Source organism: Oncorhynchus kisutch, linkage group LG27, assembly GCF_002021735.2.
Source record: "Oncorhynchus kisutch isolate 150728-3 linkage group LG27, Okis_V2, whole genome shotgun sequence".
Taxonomy (NCBI): domain Eukaryota; kingdom Metazoa; phylum Chordata; class Actinopteri; order Salmoniformes; family Salmonidae; genus Oncorhynchus; species Oncorhynchus kisutch.
This window is the reverse complement of record NC_034200.2, coordinates 18,152,780-18,171,853: the sequence shown is the minus strand read 5'-3', so window position 1 is coordinate 18,171,853 and position 19,074 is coordinate 18,152,780. Positions and strand designations below refer to the sequence as shown.

General features: G+C 44.1%; 1 protein-coding gene across 6 annotated transcripts in view; it reads right to left on the bottom strand.

Moving 5' to 3' along the window:
- Positions 1-19,074, bottom strand: part of LOC109871646 (zinc finger protein 521-like) — a 150,792-nt gene that overhangs the window by 115,236 nt on the left and 16,482 nt on the right. For all 6 annotated transcript variants that reach the window (XM_031806541.1, XM_031806543.1, XM_031806542.1 and 3 more), the window contains exon 3: positions 13,529-13,741. Coding sequence is in view for 3 of the 6 variants with exons in the window: in XM_020462573.2 (XP_020318162.2) it covers positions 13,529-13,741 (213 nt within the window). In the remaining 3 variants the exon portion in view is untranslated. The remainder of the gene's footprint in view (positions 1-13,528; positions 13,742-19,074) is intronic.

The following is a 19,074-nucleotide window of genomic DNA, read 5'->3' as shown; positions in this document are numbered from 1 at the left end:
CATGACCGGGCCTCAGACAAACGTCATCCTAGTGATGTGTCTGATAATGACAAACAGACCATAGATAAAAACAGGGCAAACCACAACAGTGTTTCAAATACAAATACGTCATTTCACGGAATATACCTGATATTATAAGGCTACTTACATGATATTATCTGCATCCTTCCCATTACATTAGCCTATCAACCGTGCTCCTCTATCGCCATCTGATTTCAAAGGAGGTCATGTGGATGAATGTTAAAGACACAGAACCCCTCGGGCTAAAAATTATGTTTAGTCTCCGCTGGAACGTCCAAGGATGCAGGTGTGTGTGTGTGTGTGTGTGTGTGTCTGTGTGTGTGTGTGTGTGTCTGTGTGTGTGTGTCTGTGTGTTTACTATGATTGTAGGTATGTGTGTCGGTGCGTGTAAGTGAGTGAGTGAGACAGAGAGAGGGTGAGAGGGGGGAGGGGATGGAGGGAGAGATGGCAATAGATATAGATGGCAATAGATTGAGAGATGATTATGAAGGAGGTACCGAAAAAGGGCAGAGAGAAGCCGAGCTGCTGAGCTGGTCCAAGTTGGCCATCAGATAATTATGTCTGTCTCCTACACAGGCACAAACAAACAGACTCATCCATTATTATTTTGATTGTGTTTCTGCAGAAACTGCAGATCACGGCTGACAAAGACCAATGAATACTTTATATGGTGCATAATTTGTGCGGTGTGAAGCACAGGGGAGAGAGGAAGAGGGCGTCCTCAAGAGGGAATATGCTTTGAATTCCTAATGACACTCCTGTTAATGTTACTGGCTCCGTCGCACAGAGAGGAAACACAAGGGGCCGCTACACTGAGGAGTCAGATCAACTACTTCACACACACACACGCACACGCACGCACACACACACGCACGCATGCACGTGCACACACACACACACACACACACACACACACACACACACACACACACACACACACACACACACACACACACACACACACACACACACACACAGGGAAAGACTCCAGCCTAATTCTGAGAGCTCACTCTACCATGAGGTCTCTTTTCAGTGGCTGTGTTGTGCCAAAAGTCGCTGCTATTCTCCCCTGACCGCCTCTCCCCCTTTCAAAGCCTTGTAATCACTGTGCCACCCTTTGTACTGGCAAGTCACAAGACGCCCAGGCAAAAACGCGCCGGATTTTCTGATGAACGGCAAAAAGCTCAGAGTTGAGCTAATCAGAGCTGCTCGTGTCACCTCTCTCTCTTTCTCAGTGTCTCAAAAGGCTTTTGAAGAAAATAAAGTATTTGCAGTTCATTGGCGCATTCTTCTTGGCAGCCGCAGAGCAGCTGTTGGATCAATACAAGCCTTTTTTCTTAGTGGAAAAAAACCCAAGTTCAGCCAAACAGTTATTACAAAACACGGTCTGCCAGAGACTAGTTCATCATTGTTGTGGTTATTACAGGACATTTCCATGCCGCTGACCCAAAGACTTGATGTTAAATAACTATTATGTACTTCAAACCAACATGTTAGTGTACAAAGTCAGACAAGGCGAACATATTCAGTGTGACTTACTGTCATTTAAATCTGTATCTAAATGCTTAAAAATAAACTACGCTAAATCCTCAACTGAGAGAACAGAAACAGCCCCCCTACTCCTACGTATGTTCCTACCAATTCCCATCAAATAGCTGCAGTATTGCCTGAATTGTCTGGTAGGAAATAATGCATCTCATTTTCTCAAAGTACATTAATATACTTTTCTCATAAATCAAACATTTATTTTATCGGATGTTGACTGCATCGCTAAATCTCCACAAGCAAGAGCAGAAAAAGTAAAGAATCGACATAATTTAAATCCATGTAAGGCCCAGTTCTCTTTTTATGATTGATTTCTTTATCTGAGGGAAGCAGAAGACATGCTCTTTTTGCTTTCACAGTGGCTGGCAGGAAAACAGAGAGAGAGACACTTATTAAAAAGGTCATCTCAAAGAGGGTTAAAATAGCAGACCACAGATCTCTCCTGAGGGTCGAGCTGTGCCCTTTTCTCTAGTGAAGGACACAAGAAAAGGTGTTGCACTAGGGAGCAGGCCAGTAATGAAAGAATGGCCACTATGATGACAGCACTGTGATATTCAAATGTCTCCAGCAGCAGTGTTCAGTAGGATAATACATTTTACAGTGCGAGGCAAGCCACTTTGAAATTGGCTATCTTTGAATTAAAATCAGTGCTGATGCCATTGTCTTCATTTACATAAAGACAGTAAAGGCTACTATAAGTCCTGAGTGTATATTTTCTTACATGCCATTACACTGTTATAGTTGTGGAGAAACAAAGTGTGAGCGCGAGAGCTTTCCACAGGGCCGTGGGGTGAGACAGGGATGCAGCTTAAGTCCCACCCTCTTCAACAAATTGGCGAGGGAACTAGAACAGTCTGCAGCACCCAGCATCACCCTACCAGAATCTTTGGTCAAATGTCTACTGTTTGCTGATGATCTGGTGCTTTTGTTACCAACCAAGGAAGGCCTAGAGCAGCACCTAGATCTTATTCACAGATTCTCCCAGACCTGGGCCCTGACAGTAAATCTCAGCAAGACAAAAAATAATGGTGTTCAAAAAAAGGTCCAGTCGCCAGGACCACAAATACAAATTCCATATCGACACCATTGCCCTAGAGCACACAAAAAACTATACATACCTCAGCCTAAACATCAGCATCACAGGTAATTCTGATTCAGAGGGGTTGGGTTAATGGCGGAAGACACATTTCAGTTGAATGCATTCAGTTGTACAACTGACTAGATATCCCCCTTTCACACTCCCTTTCCCTAACTTACACAAAGCTGTGAAAGAGCTGAGAGACAAGGCAAGAAGGGCATTCTATGCCATCAAAAGGAACATAAAATATGACATACCAATTCGGATCTGGCTAAAAATACTTGAATCAGTTATAGAACCAATTGCCCTTTATGGTTGTGAGGTCTGTGGTCCGCTCACTAACCAATAATTCACAAAATGGGACAAAAACCCCAAATTGAGACTCCAAATAATGCATGCAGAGCAGAATTAGGCCGATACCCGCTAATTATCAAAATCCAGACAAGAGCCGTTAAATTCTACAACCACCTAAAAGGAAGCGATTCCCAAACCTTCCATAACAAAGCCATCACCTACAGAGAGATGAACCTGGAGATGAGTCCCCTAAGCAAGCTGGTCCTGGGGCTCTGTTCACAAACACACACAGACCCCACAGAGCCCCAGCACAACAACACAATTAGACCCAACCAATTCATGAGAAAACAAAAAGGTAATTACTTGATAAAGAATTATTGGAAAGAATTAACAAAAAAACAGATCAAACTAGAATGATACTTGGCCCTAAACAGAGAGTACACAGTGGCAGAATATCTGACCGCTGTGACTGACCAAAACTTAAGGACAGCTTTGACTATGTACAGACTCAGTGAGCATAGCATTGCTCGGCCACCGTAGGCAGACATGGCTCTCAAGAGAAGACAGGCTATGTGCACAAAATGAGGTGGAAACTGAGCTGCACTTCCTAACCTCCTGCCAAATGTAAGACCATTTGAGAAACATATTTCCCTCAGATTACACAAATCCACAAATAATTTGAAAACAAACCCAATTTTGATCAACTCCCATATCTACTGGGTGAAATACCAGTGTGCCATCACAGCAGCAAGATGTGTGACCTGTTGCCACAAGAAAAGGGCAACCAGTGAAGAACAAACAGTATTGTAAATACAACCCATATTTATGTATATTTACTTTCCCTTTTGTACTTTAACTATTTACACAATGTTACAGCACTGTATATAGACATAATATGACATTTGTAATGTCTTTATTCTTTTGGAACTTCTGTGAGTGTAATGTTTACTGCTCATTTTTATTGTTTATTTAACTTTTGTTTATTATCTACTTCACTTACTTTGGCAATGTTAACATATGTTTCCCATGCCAATAAAGCCCTTGAATTGAAGTGAATTGAGAGCGAGAGAGAGGCCTATGGAATAAAAGGCCTCTCCTCTCTCTCCTTCCTCCTCCCCTGGGAAGCTTAAAGCCCTGAAGGCAGGATGCTGATCCCAACACAGAAACCTGATCCGCAGCCATCCTGGAGCCTGCAGGGAGACCCCCCCACCCCACCCCATCTACCCCCACACCCAGCCCCCCGGAGCCCCTGGAGCCCCTCCAGTCCTACCCCAGAGTTAGAGGGACGCTTTGGGGGAGCATTCCTCCAGCCCAGCCTCTCCAATCCTCTCCACTCTTGTGTCTCCGGAGAAGCATTATTCCAGCCCTGCCTTGCCTTCCACCCCAGCCTGTACTGGAACACTGGAAGTCTCCCTCCGGGGAAACATTCCTGCAGCCCTGCCCAAGCCCAAGACACTGTCTCTGGGGACACATTCCTGCAGCACTCTCCCTCCTCTCCCGTCTCCCTCTCCCAGACTCTCTCTCGCCTTCCTCCGCAGTCCAGCATTAGCACGATCGATAGCACCGATCACATCGGGGGGGCACGAGGCAATCCATACCCCCGTGCTCCCTTAGCGCACTGCAGTGGTCACGGCTTAAGTGCATAGAGAGGTGTTATACCTCGGCCAGACAGTGGGGAGACAATGGCAGCCATTGATCGGGGTGACATGTTACATCTCTCTCTCTTGTCTGTCGGGCGTGGTCTAGTAGATACTGTATGCTACAGCAGCAGGGTCTTTGGAGATTGTTTGTTCTTTCAACTGTGGATAGTGTTGGAAGGTTTAGTTACTAAGGGATAGTGGGAGTGTGGGTTTGGGACTGTGGGTTTGTAATGCGTATGTGCTTGCATGGGTATACACATCTCTGTGCATGCATTCTGAAATAGAGTATGGTAAATATTCACGAGACTAACAAAATAAGAACAACCCTTCCTAAACTTTCCACAAAATCCTACTAATTCTCAATATCAGGGTTGGTTCCAGTTAATGTGTTTCCTAAAAAATAAAACATGAAAATGTGATTGTAGAAGTGGAGGATTCAGCAGGTGCTGGTTGTTGATTAGAAAGTGGTTTTAATAAAGGATCCATCTGTGAGCTGAAAGTCGATGTAAAGCAGATTAATTGGTCATGGATGTCTACATAATGCCACATAGGAAATCTCTGAGAAGATTCCAGACTGAAAAAAACACAAACGCACGCACAGACACGCACACACACACACACACATACACACACACACACACACACATACACACACACACACACACACACACACACAGTATCCTGTAAGTTTCTTCTCTCTCTCTCTCTCTCTCTCTCTGTTTGAATAGTAATAGAGTGGTTGTGCACAATCACAATACCCTAATGCCAATTACATTCCTTTTGTTTGGCTTCCACAGGGGCTCTGAGCCAAACTCCAGCATTCAGCAATTAAGACTTATTTGTCTGTGAGATTGACATTAATAAAGGCCTTTACTTAATTATCGGAGAAATAATATGCCCGAGTTGTTCATTGTGACCCTGTCAAGATAATGGATGACCCTGTCAAGATAATGGATGACCCTGTCTAATGAGTGAGAACATGTTTGGCTATTGTTTTGCTCAAAAAACTCTCTAAAAAAACCTTTCAGTCCTTTAACGGTGCCAATAGAAATATGCCTCCCGTTGTTGCCAATCAGAACATAATAGGAAAAAAGGTGAGCAATCAAACAAATCAAAAAGCTAGTATAATTGGCAATAAAGTTCGAAGTCAATGGTACAGCATGAGCTTCTTTCCTCCTCGACTAGTACTAAAACGACCATAGAAAGCAGTGAATGATTTCATGCCAAATATAATGTGCTGGAATCAATATTGGTTTTATGGATTGGGGGAGCTGATGAGTTTACTTTTGAGGGGGGGGGGGGGGGAAGAGTTTTTTCTGGTAATAAAGGCAAATTTTGTGGGAATATATACAGTGGGGCAAAAAGGTATTTAGTCAGGCACCAATTGTGCAAGTTCTCCCACTTAAAAAGATGAGAGAGGCCTGTAATTTTCATCATAGGTACACTTCAACTATGACAGACAAAATAAGAAGAAAAAAAATCCAGAATATCACATTGTAGGATTTTTAATGTTTATTTGCAAATTATGGTGGAAAATAAGTAGTTGGTCAATAACAAAAGTTTATCTCAATACTTTGTTATATACCCTTTGTTGGCAATGACAGAGGTCAAACGTTTTCTGTAAGTCTTCACAAGGTTTTCACATACTGTTGCTGGTATTTTGGCCCATTCCTCCATGCAGATCTCCTCTAGAGCAGTGATGTTTTGGGGCTGTTGCTGGGCAACACGGACTTTCAACTCCCTCCAAAGATTTTCTATGGGGTTGAGATCTGGAGACTGGCTAGGCCACTCCAGGACCTTGAAATGCTTCTTACGAAGCCACTCCTTTGTTGCCCGGGCAGTGTGTTTGGGATCATTGTCATGCTGAAAGACCCAGCCACGTTTCATCTTCGATGCCCTTGCTGATGGTAGGCTTTGTTACTTTGGTCCCAGCTCTCTGCAGGTCATTCACTAGGTCCCCCCGTGCGCTTCTGGGATTTTTGCTCACCGTTGTTGTGATCATTTTGACCCCACAGGGTGAGATCTTGCGTGGAGCCCCAGATCGAGGGAGATTATCAGTGGTCTTGTATGTCTTCCATTTCCTAATAATTGCTCCCACAGTTGATTTATTCAAACCAAGCTGCTTACCTATTGCAGATTCAGTCTTCCCAGCCTGGTGCAGGTCTACAATTTTGTTTCTGGTGTCCTTTGACAGCTCTTTGGTCTTGGCCATAGTGGAGTTTGGAGTGTGACTGTTTGAGATTGTGGACAGGTGTCTTTTATACTGATAAGTTCAACCAGGTGCCATTAATACAGGTAACGAGTGGAGGACAGAGGAGCCTATTAAAAAATAAGTTACAGGTCTGTGAGAGCCAGAAATCCTGCTTGTTTGTAGGTGACCAAATACTTATTTTCCACCATAATTTGCAAATAAATTCTGAAAAAATCCTACAATGTGATTTTCTGGATTTTTTTTCTCATTTTGTCTGTCATAGTTGAAGTGCACCTATGATGAAAATTACAGGCCTCTCTCATCTTTTTAAGTGGGTGAACTTGCACAATTGGTGGCTGACTAAATACTTTTTTGCCCCACTGTATATGTATATAGTTGAAGTCGAAGTTTACATACACCTCAGCCATATACATTTAAACAAATTTTTCACAATTCCTGAAATGTAATCCTAGTAAAATATTCCCTGTCTTAGGTCAGTTAGGATCACCACTTTATTTTAAGAATGTGAAATGTCAGAATAATAGCAGAAAGAATTACTTATTTCAGCATAAGCACATTCCCATTGGGTCAGAAGTTTACATACACTCAATTAGTATTTGGTAGCATTGCATTGCCTTTAAATTGTTTAACTTGGGTCAAATGTTTCAGGTAACCTTCCACAAGCACCCTACAATAAGTTGGGTGAATTTTGGCCCATTCCTCCTGACAGAGCTGGTGTAACTGAGTCAGGTGTGTAGGCCTCCTTGATCACACACGCCTTTTCAGTTCTGCCTGCAAACTTTCTAGTGGATTGAGGTCAGGGTTTTGTGATGGCCACTCTAATACCTTGACTTTGTTGTCCTTAAGCCATTTTGCCACAACTTTGGAAGTATGCTTGGGGTCATTATCCATTTGGAAGTCCCATTTGCGACCAAGCTTTATCTTCCTGACTGATGTCTTGAGATGTTGTTTCTATATATCCACGTAATTTTCCTTCCTCATGTTGCCATCTATTTTGTGAAGTGCACCGGTCCCACCTGCAGCAAAGCACAACCACAACATGATGCTGCCACCCTCGTGCTTCATGGTTGGGATGGTGTTCTTCGGTTTGCAAGTCTCCCCCTTTTTCCTCCAAACATAACGATGGTCATTATGGCCAAACAGTTCTATTTTTGTTTCATCAGACCAGAGGACATTTCTCCAAAAGGACAATCGTTTTCCCCATGTGCAGTTGCAAACCGTAGTCCTGCTTTCTTATGGTGGTTTTGGAGCTGAGGCTTCTTCCTTGCTGAGCAGCCTTTCATGTTATGTCGATATAGGACTCGTTTTACTGTGGATATAGATACTTTTGTACTTGTTTCCTCCAGCATCTTCAAAAGGTAATTTGCTGTTGTTCTGGGATTGATTTGCACTTTTTCACACCAAGGTACGTTATTTTCTAGGAGACAGAACACATCTCCTTCCTAAGCGGTATGTCGGCTGCATGGTCCCATGGTGTTTATACTTGCGTACTATTGTTTGTACAGATGAACGTGGTACCTTCAGGCGCTTGGAAATTGCTCCCAAGGATGAACCAGACTTGAGGAGGTCTACAACTTTTTTCTAAGGTCTTGGCTGATTTCTTTTGATTTTCCCATGATGTCAAGCAAAGAGGCACTGAGTTTGAAGGTAGGCCTTGAAATACATCCACAGGTACACCTCCAATTGACTCAAATTATGTCAATTAGCCTATCAGAAGTTTCTAAAGCCATGACATCATTTTCTGGAATTTTCCAAGCTGTTTAAAGGCACAGTCCAGTTAGTGTATGTAAACTCCTGACCCACTGGAATTGTGATTCAGGGAATTATAAGTGAAATAACAAATGTTGGTAAAGAATTTCTTGTGTTTTGCACAAAGTAGATGTCCTAACCGACTTGCCAAAACTATAGTTTGTTTACATGAAATTTGTGGAGTGGTTTAAAAACAAGTTTTAATGACTACAACCTCTGTGTATGTAGTGAAGATCCTCAACACTGGGCCCCACAAAGGTGCGTTCTCAGCCCTCTCCTGTACTCCCTGTTCAACCATGACTGCTTGGCCATGCACGATTGCAACTCAATCATCAAGTTTACAGACAACACTACAGTGGTAGGCCTGATTACCAATAATGATGAGACTGCCTACAGGGAGGAGGTGAGGGCCCTCAGAGTGTGGTGTCAGGAAAATAGCCTCAAACTCAACGTCAACAAAATAAAGTAGATTCAGGAACTTCAGGAAATAGCAGAGGGAGCACCCCCCCATCCACATCGATGGGACAGTAGTGGAGAAGGTGGAAAGTTTTAAGTTCCTTGGCGTACACATCACGGACAAACTGAAATGGTCCACCCACACAGACAGTGTGGTGAAGAAGGCGCAACAGCACCTTTTCAACCTCAGGAGGCTGAAGAAATGTGGCTTGTCATCTAAATCACTCACAAACTTTTACAGAGCATCCTGTCGGACTGTATCACCGCGTGGTACGGCAGTTGCACCGCCCTCAAGGCTCTCCAGAGGGTAGTGCGGTCTGCACAACGCATCACTGGGGTCAAACTATCTGCCCTCCAGGACACCTACACCACCCAATGTCACAGGAAGGCCAAAAAGATAATCAAGGACAACAACCACCCGAGCCAGTGCCTGTTCACCCCACTATCATCCAGAAGGCGAGGTCAGTACAGGTGCATCAAAGCTGGGCCCAAGAGACTGAAAAACAGCTTCTATCTCAAGGCCATCAGACTGTTAAAAAGCCATCACTAACACAGAGAGACTGCTGCCAACATACAGACCCAAATCTCTGGCCACTTTAATAAATGGACTTAATAAAGGTACCACTAGTCACTTTAAATAACGCCACTTTCATAATGTGTACATATCCTCCACTACTCATCTCATATGTATATACTGTATTCTATTTCTATACCATCTACTGCATCTTGCCTACGCCGCTCGGGCCATCGCTCATCCATATATTTATATGTACATATTCTTATTCATCCCTTTACATTTGTGTGTATCTATGTGTATAAGGTAGTTGTTGTGAATTTGTTAGATTAATTGTAAGATATTACTGCATAGTCAGAATTAGAAGCACAAGTATTTCGCTACACTCGCATTAACATCTGCTAACCATGTGTATGTGAACAATAACATTTGATTTGATTTGAAACCACTACTAAAGGACACCAATAATAAGAAGAGACTTGTTTGGTCCAAGAAACTCGAGCAATGGACACTAGACTGATGGAAATCTGGCCCTTTGGTCTGATGAGTCCAAATTTCTAGATTTGTATTTCCATCTGCCGTGTCTTTGTGAGATGCGGAGTAGGTGAATGGATGATCTCCGCATGTGTACTTCCCATGGTGAAGCATGGAGGAAGAGGTGTGATGGTGTGGGGTGCTTTGCTGATGACACTGTCTGTGATTTATTTAGAATTCAAGGCAAACTTAACCAGCATTGCTACCACAACATTCTGCAGCGATACACCATCCCATCTGGTTTGCGCTTAGTGGGACTATCAATTATTTTTCAACAGGACAATGACCCAACACACCTCTAGGCTGTGTAAGGGCCATTTTACCAAGAAGTAGAGTGATGGAGTGGTGCATCAGATGACCTGACCTCCACAATCCAGCGACCTCAACCCAATTGAGATGGTTTGGGATGAGTTGGACCGCAGAGTGGAGGAAAAGCAGCCAACAAGTGCTCAGCATATGTGGGAATTCCTTCAAGACTGTTTGAAAAGGATTCCAGGTGAAGCTGGTTGAGAGAATGCTAACAGTGTGCAAAGCTGTCATCAAGGCAAAGGGTGGCTACATAATTTTTTATTTTATTTATCCGTTATTTTACCAGGTAAGTTGACTGAGAACACGTTCTCATTTGCAGCAACAACCTGGGGAATAGTTACAGGGAGAGGAGGGGGATGAATGAGCCAATTGTAAACTGGGGATTATTAGGTGACCGTGATGGTATGAGGGCCAGATTGGGAATTTAGCCAGGACACCGGGGTTAACACCCTTACGATAAGTGCCATGGGATCTTTAATGACCTCAGAGAGTCAGGCAGTGTCACTGCCCTGGGGCATTGGGATATTGTTTAGACCAGAGGAAAGAGTGCCTCCTACTGGCCCTCCAACACCACTTCCAGCAGCATCTGGTCTCCTATCCAGGAACTGACCAGGACCAACCCTGCTTAGATTCAGAAGCAAGCCAGCAGTGGTATGCAGGGTGGTATGCTGCTGGCTCAACTTTAACTTCTCTAGGGTAGGGGGCAGCATTGGGAAGTTTGGATGAAAAGCGTGCCCAAATTTAACTGCCTGCTACTCAGCCATAAAAGCTAGAATATGCTTATAATTAGTATATTTGGATAGAAAACTGTTTGAATGATGTCTGTGAGTATAACACAACTCATATGGCAGGCAAAAACCTGAGAAAATTCAACCAGGAAGTGGGAAATCTTAGGTTTGTAGTTTTTCAACTCATTGCCTATTGAATATACAGTGTCTATAGGGTCATATTCCACTTCCTACGGCTTCCACTAGATGTCAAAAGTGTTTAGAACCTTGTTTGAGGCTTCTACTGTGAAGTGGGGGCGAATGAGAGGGGATTGAGTCAGAGGTCTGCCAGAGAGGCATGAGTTGACCACACGTGTTCACGTGAGAGTTAGCTTGCGTTTCATTGCAATTCTACAGACAAAGGAATTCTCCAGTTGGAACAGTATTGAAGATTTATGTTAAAAACATCCTAAAAATGGATTCTACGGACTGTAATGGAACTTTTTGCATTTTCGTCTGCACCTAGTGATCGCGCCTCATGAATTTTGATTACTGGGCTAAACGAGCGAACAAAAAGGAGGTATTTGGAAATAAATTATGGACATTATCGAACAAAACAAACATTTATTGTGGCACTGGAATTCCTGGGAGTGCATTCTGATGAAGATCATCAAAGGTAAGTGAATGTATACGTTTATAATGCTATTTCTGACTTCTGTTGACTACACAACATGGCGGATATCTGTTTGGGCTGTTTTGGTCTCTGAGCGCTGTACTCAGATTATTGCATGGTGTGCTTTTTCCGTAAAGTTTTTTTGAAATCTGACACAGTGGTTGCATTAAGGAGAAGTGGATCTAAAATTCCATGCATAACAGTTGTATTTTTTAGCAAAGTTTATTGAGTTTATATTTATGAGTATTTCTGTAAATGGATGTGGCTCTCTGCAAAATCACCGGATGTTTTGGAACTACTGAACAAAACGCACCAATGTAAACTCAGATTTTTGGATATAAATATGAACTTTACCAAACAAAACATACATGTATGGTGTAACATGAAGTCCTATGAGTGTCATCTGATGAAGATCATCAAAGGTTAGTGATTAATTTTATCTCTATTTCTGCTTTTTGTGACTCCTCTCTTTGGCTGGTAAAATGGCTGTGTTTTTCTGTGACTTGGCTCTGACCTAACATAATCGTTTGGTGTGATTTCGTCGTAAAGCCTTTTTGAAATCGGACCCTGTAGCTGGATTTACAACAGGTGTATCTTAAAATGGTGTAAAATACTTGTATGTTTGAGGAATTTTAATTATGGGATTTCTGTTGTTTTGAATTTGGCGCCCTGCAGTTTCACTGGCTGCTTGTGAGGTGGGACGCTAGCGTACAAACCCTTGAATGAGTAGGCGTGTCCAAACTTTTGACTGGTACTGTACATATATGTACATATATCCACCCACAACGGTGTGAGCGGGTGAGGGAGCATGCAGAGACACAGACAAAAACAACTCCATTCAGTGAGACAGGCTTCCAGTCAATAGAAATATTTGTAACAATGATGTGGGATATCTTTCTGGTTGTTTGGAAATCTGAGACCACTCTGAAGCAGTCCTACCCTATAATTTGTGGTCGGCTGGTTGCGGGTTGCAAAATATGAAATGAAACTATGTCTGAGTATAAACGGAGGAGAGTCGGTACTGCTGTCTGATTGGGTAATACTTAATGTATCCCCCCTCTCCCAATTACATTTTATACTCCTAAAATAAAGGAAGTCTAAATTTTCACAGACTGTTCTTCTCAACATGGGACAGGACGGGACAGGACGGGGATAAAGGAGGGCACCTGGAGGAAACCTTCAGCATCTCACATCATTAGTTCTCTGAGCCACCTTGTCAGAGTATTTATAGCAGTGCTCTTTTCATCCATCACATGTTCAATGACAGTCTGCCAATGGCACCCTTCCTTCTCTCTTCTCCCTCTCAGGGTCCCAGTAGAAATGGAGGATTCCTCCACAGTAACAGGAGGGACCTCACTACCGTAGGGATCCACTTACAGAGGAGGTCTGGTTACTCGTGAGGACTCAATGACATTGGCATTGACTACTGGAGAATCTGACTGCTGTGGATTGGTGGAGTGTAGTGTGGTGCCTAAATACTCCGATTATTGCAAAACTAAGGGGGATTTTCTGTGTGTGTGATTGGTAATTATGGTGGTGATGAATAAAGATATGGGTTGTTGTCCCCTCTCCTCTCCTCTCCATTTGTGTAGTGTGTCGTATTGGACATCCACCAATTTCATGGCATGCACTATTCATCGAAGGTAGACTAGTACTGAAGTCCCTTATGTGTGGTGTGTGTTGCACCCAGCACACTGTGTATGCCGGTATTCTCCAGTGGGAAGACTGGAATGGGAGAGGTAGAGCTGAAGAGTAGAGGGAATGCAGGAGGGCTCGGTGGGCTGAGCGTTGTTTACCTGTCAGCTGGCATTGATTAATCTTGTGTTCGGTGAGATCGCTCAGCGACTCGAACACCTGCCGGCAGCTGTCGCAGCTGTGCAGCGCGGCCTCCTCGTCGTCGTCCTCCCCCTCCTTGCCTTCCTCTGGAGAGAGAAGCCTCTTCCTCAAACGCCTAGACCCGGCCTCAGCCTCACCATCCTCCAATTCCCTCTCGAGAGAACACTCTGGATCTGTTGGGAGTCACAGGAAATGACACGACACAACACAGTTAGGATCAGTGACCCTGAAGTGAAGAGGCGACCTCTGGGTGACAAAAACTCTGGTTTTAATAAACAATAATAAAATGTGTAATAAAGATATAGGTTACATTTGGACTACTGTAACTCCAGCACTCACGGCGTAACATTGAGTAAGGACACACTGAAACGGACACACACACACACACAGCACCCACCACGCAAACGGACACACACACACACACACAGCACCCACCACGCAAACACACACACACACACAAAATGCACACACAAACACAATCCTATGTTATTAAAAATGGTCTTACGATTTGTTTGCCCTCCTTCAACCAGGTAAAAGTACAGTATATGAAACTAGACTGATGGGAATATTTGTTGTTAATAAATTCAGGATGGCAGGTCTTGCCTTTTCTTCAAAATATGAGACTTCCACATGAGAATGCTGAATTGCATCACTCTGGCTGTGTCAAAGGAGACTGGATACTAGCCATATAATCTAGACATCCAACCTGGAACTACAGGCAAATAAAGAGAGACAGAGAAAGAGGATGTGCGTGGGTGAGTGAGAGAGAGAGATGGAGAGAGAGAGAGCGAGAGGAAGAGTATGTGAGTGGGTGAGTGAGAGAGATGGAGAGAGAGAGAGAGCAATAGGAAGAGTATGTGAGTGAGAGAGAGATGGGGAGAGAGAGAGAAAGAGAGAGAGAGAGAGAGAGAGAGAGAGAGGAAGAGTACGTGAGTAGTTGAGTGAGAGAGATGGAGAGAGAGAGAGAGCAAGAGGAAGAGTATGTGAGTGAGAGAGAGATGGGGAGAGAGAGAGAAAGAGAGAGAGAGAGAAAGAGAGAGAGAGGAAGAGTACGTGAGTAGTTGAGTGAGAGAGATGGAGAGAGAGAGAGAGCAAGAGGAAGAGTATGTGAGTGAGAGAGAGATGGGGAGAGAGAGAGAAAGAGAGAGAGAGAGAAAGAGAGAGAGAGGAAGAGTACGTGAGTAGTTGAGTGAGAGAGGGAGAGATGGGGAGAGAGAGAGAGAGAGAGAGAGGAAGAGTACGTGAGTGGTTGAGTGAGAGAGGGAGATGGAGAGAGAGAGAGCGAGAGGAAGAGTATGTGAGTGGGTGAGTGAGAGAGATGGAGAGAGAGAGAGAGCAATAGGAAGAGTATGTGAGTGAGAGAGAGATGGGGAGAGAGAGAGAAAGAGAGAGAGAGAGAGAGAGAGAGAGAGAGGAAGAGTACGTGAGTAGTTGAGTGAGAGAGATGGAGAGAGAGAGAGAGCAAGAGGAAGAGTATGTGAGTGAGAGAGAGATGGGGAGAGAGAGAGAAAGAGAGAGAGAGAGAAAGAGAGAGAGAGGAAGAGTACGTGAGTAGTTGAGTGAGAGAGGGAGAGATGGGGAGAGAGAGAGAGAGAGAGAGAGGAAGAGTACGTGAGTGGTTGAGTGAGAGAGGGAGAGAGCAATATGCAGGGCTGAGATTGGTGTGTGTTACCCCGTCGTCACGACACACTTCTCTGCATTATTCAACTCTGCTCGCAGGCAGCCGCGTGTCACACTCATCAATATATTCTTCAATCCATCTGCACTTTTGGCACCTGTTGGCTTTATCCTGTAGCAGTGTCAGTGGTGGGCTGACTACCATGAACTAGGACTACCATTCTACGAACCAGGAAACTATAAACACCCAGGGAGACAGACAGACAGCACCAATATCCAGGTGACACTACAACACTATTACAACACAACAAATTCTGCATTGCTTGCAAATGTATTTTACACATCTCCATTTCGAGAACAGTAAAAAACAAAACACATATGGTAAACTGGAGGGACAATATCAGCAGCATCTTTCAGATTCAGCAGGCAGCATCTCTCAGATTCAGCAGGCAGCATGGCCTGCAGTCCTTTCTCTCTCTCCCCTGTTGTGTCTCTCCCACTTCAACACAATAAGGCTGATTACAAAGACATACTCACAATTAAACAATCATGGCCCCCACCGGTCTAACTCCCAAAGCTTTCTGGGGAGTAGAAGGAGCCCTCCCTACCCTGACTGGCAGCCATTTTGAGCCCCATTGCCAGTTCTCTTCGCACATCATCTGAAAACTCTGGAGGGAACATTAGGAGCAGGCCTCCTTTCAGTCTTTCTGCCTAGCACACAGTTAAGACCGCTTAAGGACCTGGGCTGGGTAGGAAGTAGTGCACTAACGTGTCTGTGGCAGTGTGTTGGCATGAAGCCAGGTCGTACATATGTGGGTTACATGTTGGCCATTTTAAAGTACTGGTCGGTCAGTGGGGTGCTCTTAAGATGTTCCTCAGAGGCGAGACGTTCCAGAACTCATCAAGGCCACCCGGAATTGTTCCTCTTCCCCCTCCCCCTCCCACCCCAATACTCCTCTCCTCTTCACTCCACTCCTCTCCACTTGCAGCCAAGTATTGATGTAACATCACACCCACCATTGTCCTTCCCTCTTGACGACGGAGGCTCTCGGAACATGCCCTCTAAAAATATCATTGCTGTGGTTCCCACTGGGACCACAGCAGAACAGAAGGTGTTTCAAGAAAATTAAAATCCCAATCCTCGCAGATGCAGGCCTCGCCGAGCCCTCTGATGGGAATACTGCTTTTGACTGAGGCCAAACGCCACACAATATACACTAATGATTCATCCACACTAACAGGCTCGGCAGCAGAGCAGAGCAGAGCACAGCTCCAAATGTGCCAGGAAAAACACTGTGGCTGAGAAACTTTTCACAGGCACCGAAAGGTCTAGTGAAATGAAATGCTTTTTTGTTAAAGACTCAATTAATGGAAGCCTCTCATGACATTTTTTTGTCTATTGAATGGTTATAGTGGGCCATTCCGTAAATGAAGTCAGATTATGTTTTGGGTTACTCATTTAGGAATGCACAGCAAAAGGCTAAAAACACAACCTTAAATTATCCTATGAAAACATACGATTTGACACCACTAATGATCTAATCAGGGGTCATGGCTCTCTGTACAGCAGACGGACCCCATAGTCGTCCCCCCCTCTGATCTGTTGTTGTCTGGGTAAAGTGCTGAACATTGGGGGGCTTGACAGTGACATTACAAGGTCACGGCCATCCCAGGACCAGGGATTAGAAGCCTACCACATCACCAGATCAATACCGAGGATCCTGGGCCTCTCTGAGCCTCTCGGAGTCTCTCGGAGTCTCCTACAGTAATCCATCAGATCATGACATCCTCTTATACCAGGTCTCTACAGGCTGGACAGAATGTCAATACATCTACTGCTGCTTGGAGGGGCTGACAATCACACACAGGAGATAGCATAGATTTGTGGAATATGAAGATTTTTCTGATGGTTTTGTGCTGCAGTGGCCATTTTTGGCTTCCATTGGTGTGGAGGTGTTTGCATTTTGAGGTAAGTTCTGAGTTTTAATGGATGCTCATTGCTCACATCAGTATAGGGTCATCAGGGTCATCAGAATCAGAAAAAAGGCGTTAATCTGTATTTAATACACAAAATCCATATGTTGAGGTCAGGTGGATATCTGGATATTTGTTCAATAAGATGACAAAAACCATCTACATAATAAACTGCATGCATTGTCTATACATTTTCAAAAGCTACAGAGGATACGATTTGGAGCTAAAAGCTCATAGATGATTAATAAATCAAAATGTGAAATTCGGGGACAGCGATTGACGCCATTTTGAGTTGCCCATAAATGCCTTCCTGGGGTCCATTCTCATCCCTCTCCCTCTAGGCTGTCTATTGAAGTTCATTTATTATTCCACCACTTATATCTTGTTGGTCGCAGGCCCCCAAACCCCCCTGAACTCCACACCTTCATATTATTGAATAGCTCTGCTCTTAAATATTTGTAATGTTTTAATTGATGTTCTCCTTCACCCAAACCAGGGAACCAGCAGGGCTCCAGCAGAGCCGGGCCCCCCACGTCCCCCCTACTGAGCACTTAGAGAGACAGGTGGGGCCGTACTGGCAATGGGGAGAGGGGAAGGAAAGGAGAGGAGGGAGGGAGAGGTAAAGAGAGAAATTAAGGAAGAGGTGGGGGTTGAGAGAGAGAGAGAGAGAGAGAGAGAGAGCAAGAGAAAGACAGAGATGGAGAGAGAGAAAGAGATATCGAGAGAAGCAGAGCAAAGGGGCACGAGAGACAGGGAGATGTTTTCCGAGAGTTAGACGGAATTTGTCTGACACTATAGCTCTTTCAATGCTTCACTGGAGGGCTCTCGGTTATTTCGAACTCAAATTCATTCATATCCATCCACAACATAAAGGGTGAAGACATTGCAGTAAATATCACCCAAGGTGGTGCCATGCTCTCGCCCCGCTCCTGCTCCGTCTGTACTGTACGTCGAGTTCCAATAAAGTTCAATATGAGTCCTTCTTTGTGCAGCGAAAGACCTCAGAGCTGAAAGCAAGCGTCATTATCTTTTCATCCATCTCCATACTCATTTTCTCTCATTTCCAAGAGATTCAGATCTTGTAGATGGTCCCTCCCTCCCCAGCCCTCCCCTGCTTCGCCATCCTAAACCCCCCCACCACCCACCCCCCAAGTTCAAATGAAGAATTTATTTTAACCAGCGCGCAGCTTCTGTCGACACATGTCGGCAGGCCTGATCAAAGGTGTGCAAGCTCCTTTATCAGAGTGTGGAGGGCTGTCAGCAATAGGAGGACATTAAGATTGAACAACCTTCACACAGATGCCGCCTTCCGCCACCTCATTATTTAAAAATCTAAAACTTTTGATTTTTGGGGGGGAGAGAGAAGAGAGGGAGATCACTTGCAATATAGGTCACACAGCCAGCCACATTACAGTACAGTCTAATGCCACATGTGAAAGCCTCAGAGTGTATCTATCTCTCTATGCTCTCCTCTTCTCCTTTGTGTGGCTGTATGGGATTTGGGGTCCCTCCATTAGCCCGTCACGTCCACTGATCCCAGATCATTAAAGCCGTGTCATGATCTAGCTCTGAGACGCTGGGAGCAGAGAGATCAACTGAAACCACATTACTCAAGATTGTCATGTGTTAACATGGAGAGGCTACAGGACAGAATGTTTTTAGCAAGTCCTAGATCAGATCGTCATGCAATGCAATGAGATCAGATTCATAAATATGCACTGATGGCTTATTTGACTGCATGTGTGTGTCTGAGTTCTTTGGGTGTAGATTCAAGGTGTTATTGGAGAAATCGACCGTATGACTTCATTTTGAAAAGCAAGTATAGAGTTGTTTATACCGTAGCTATTATATATTTACAATCACATTGTTTTCTTAGCTTAACATAATACAGATATAGGATCTTCATTTGATCACT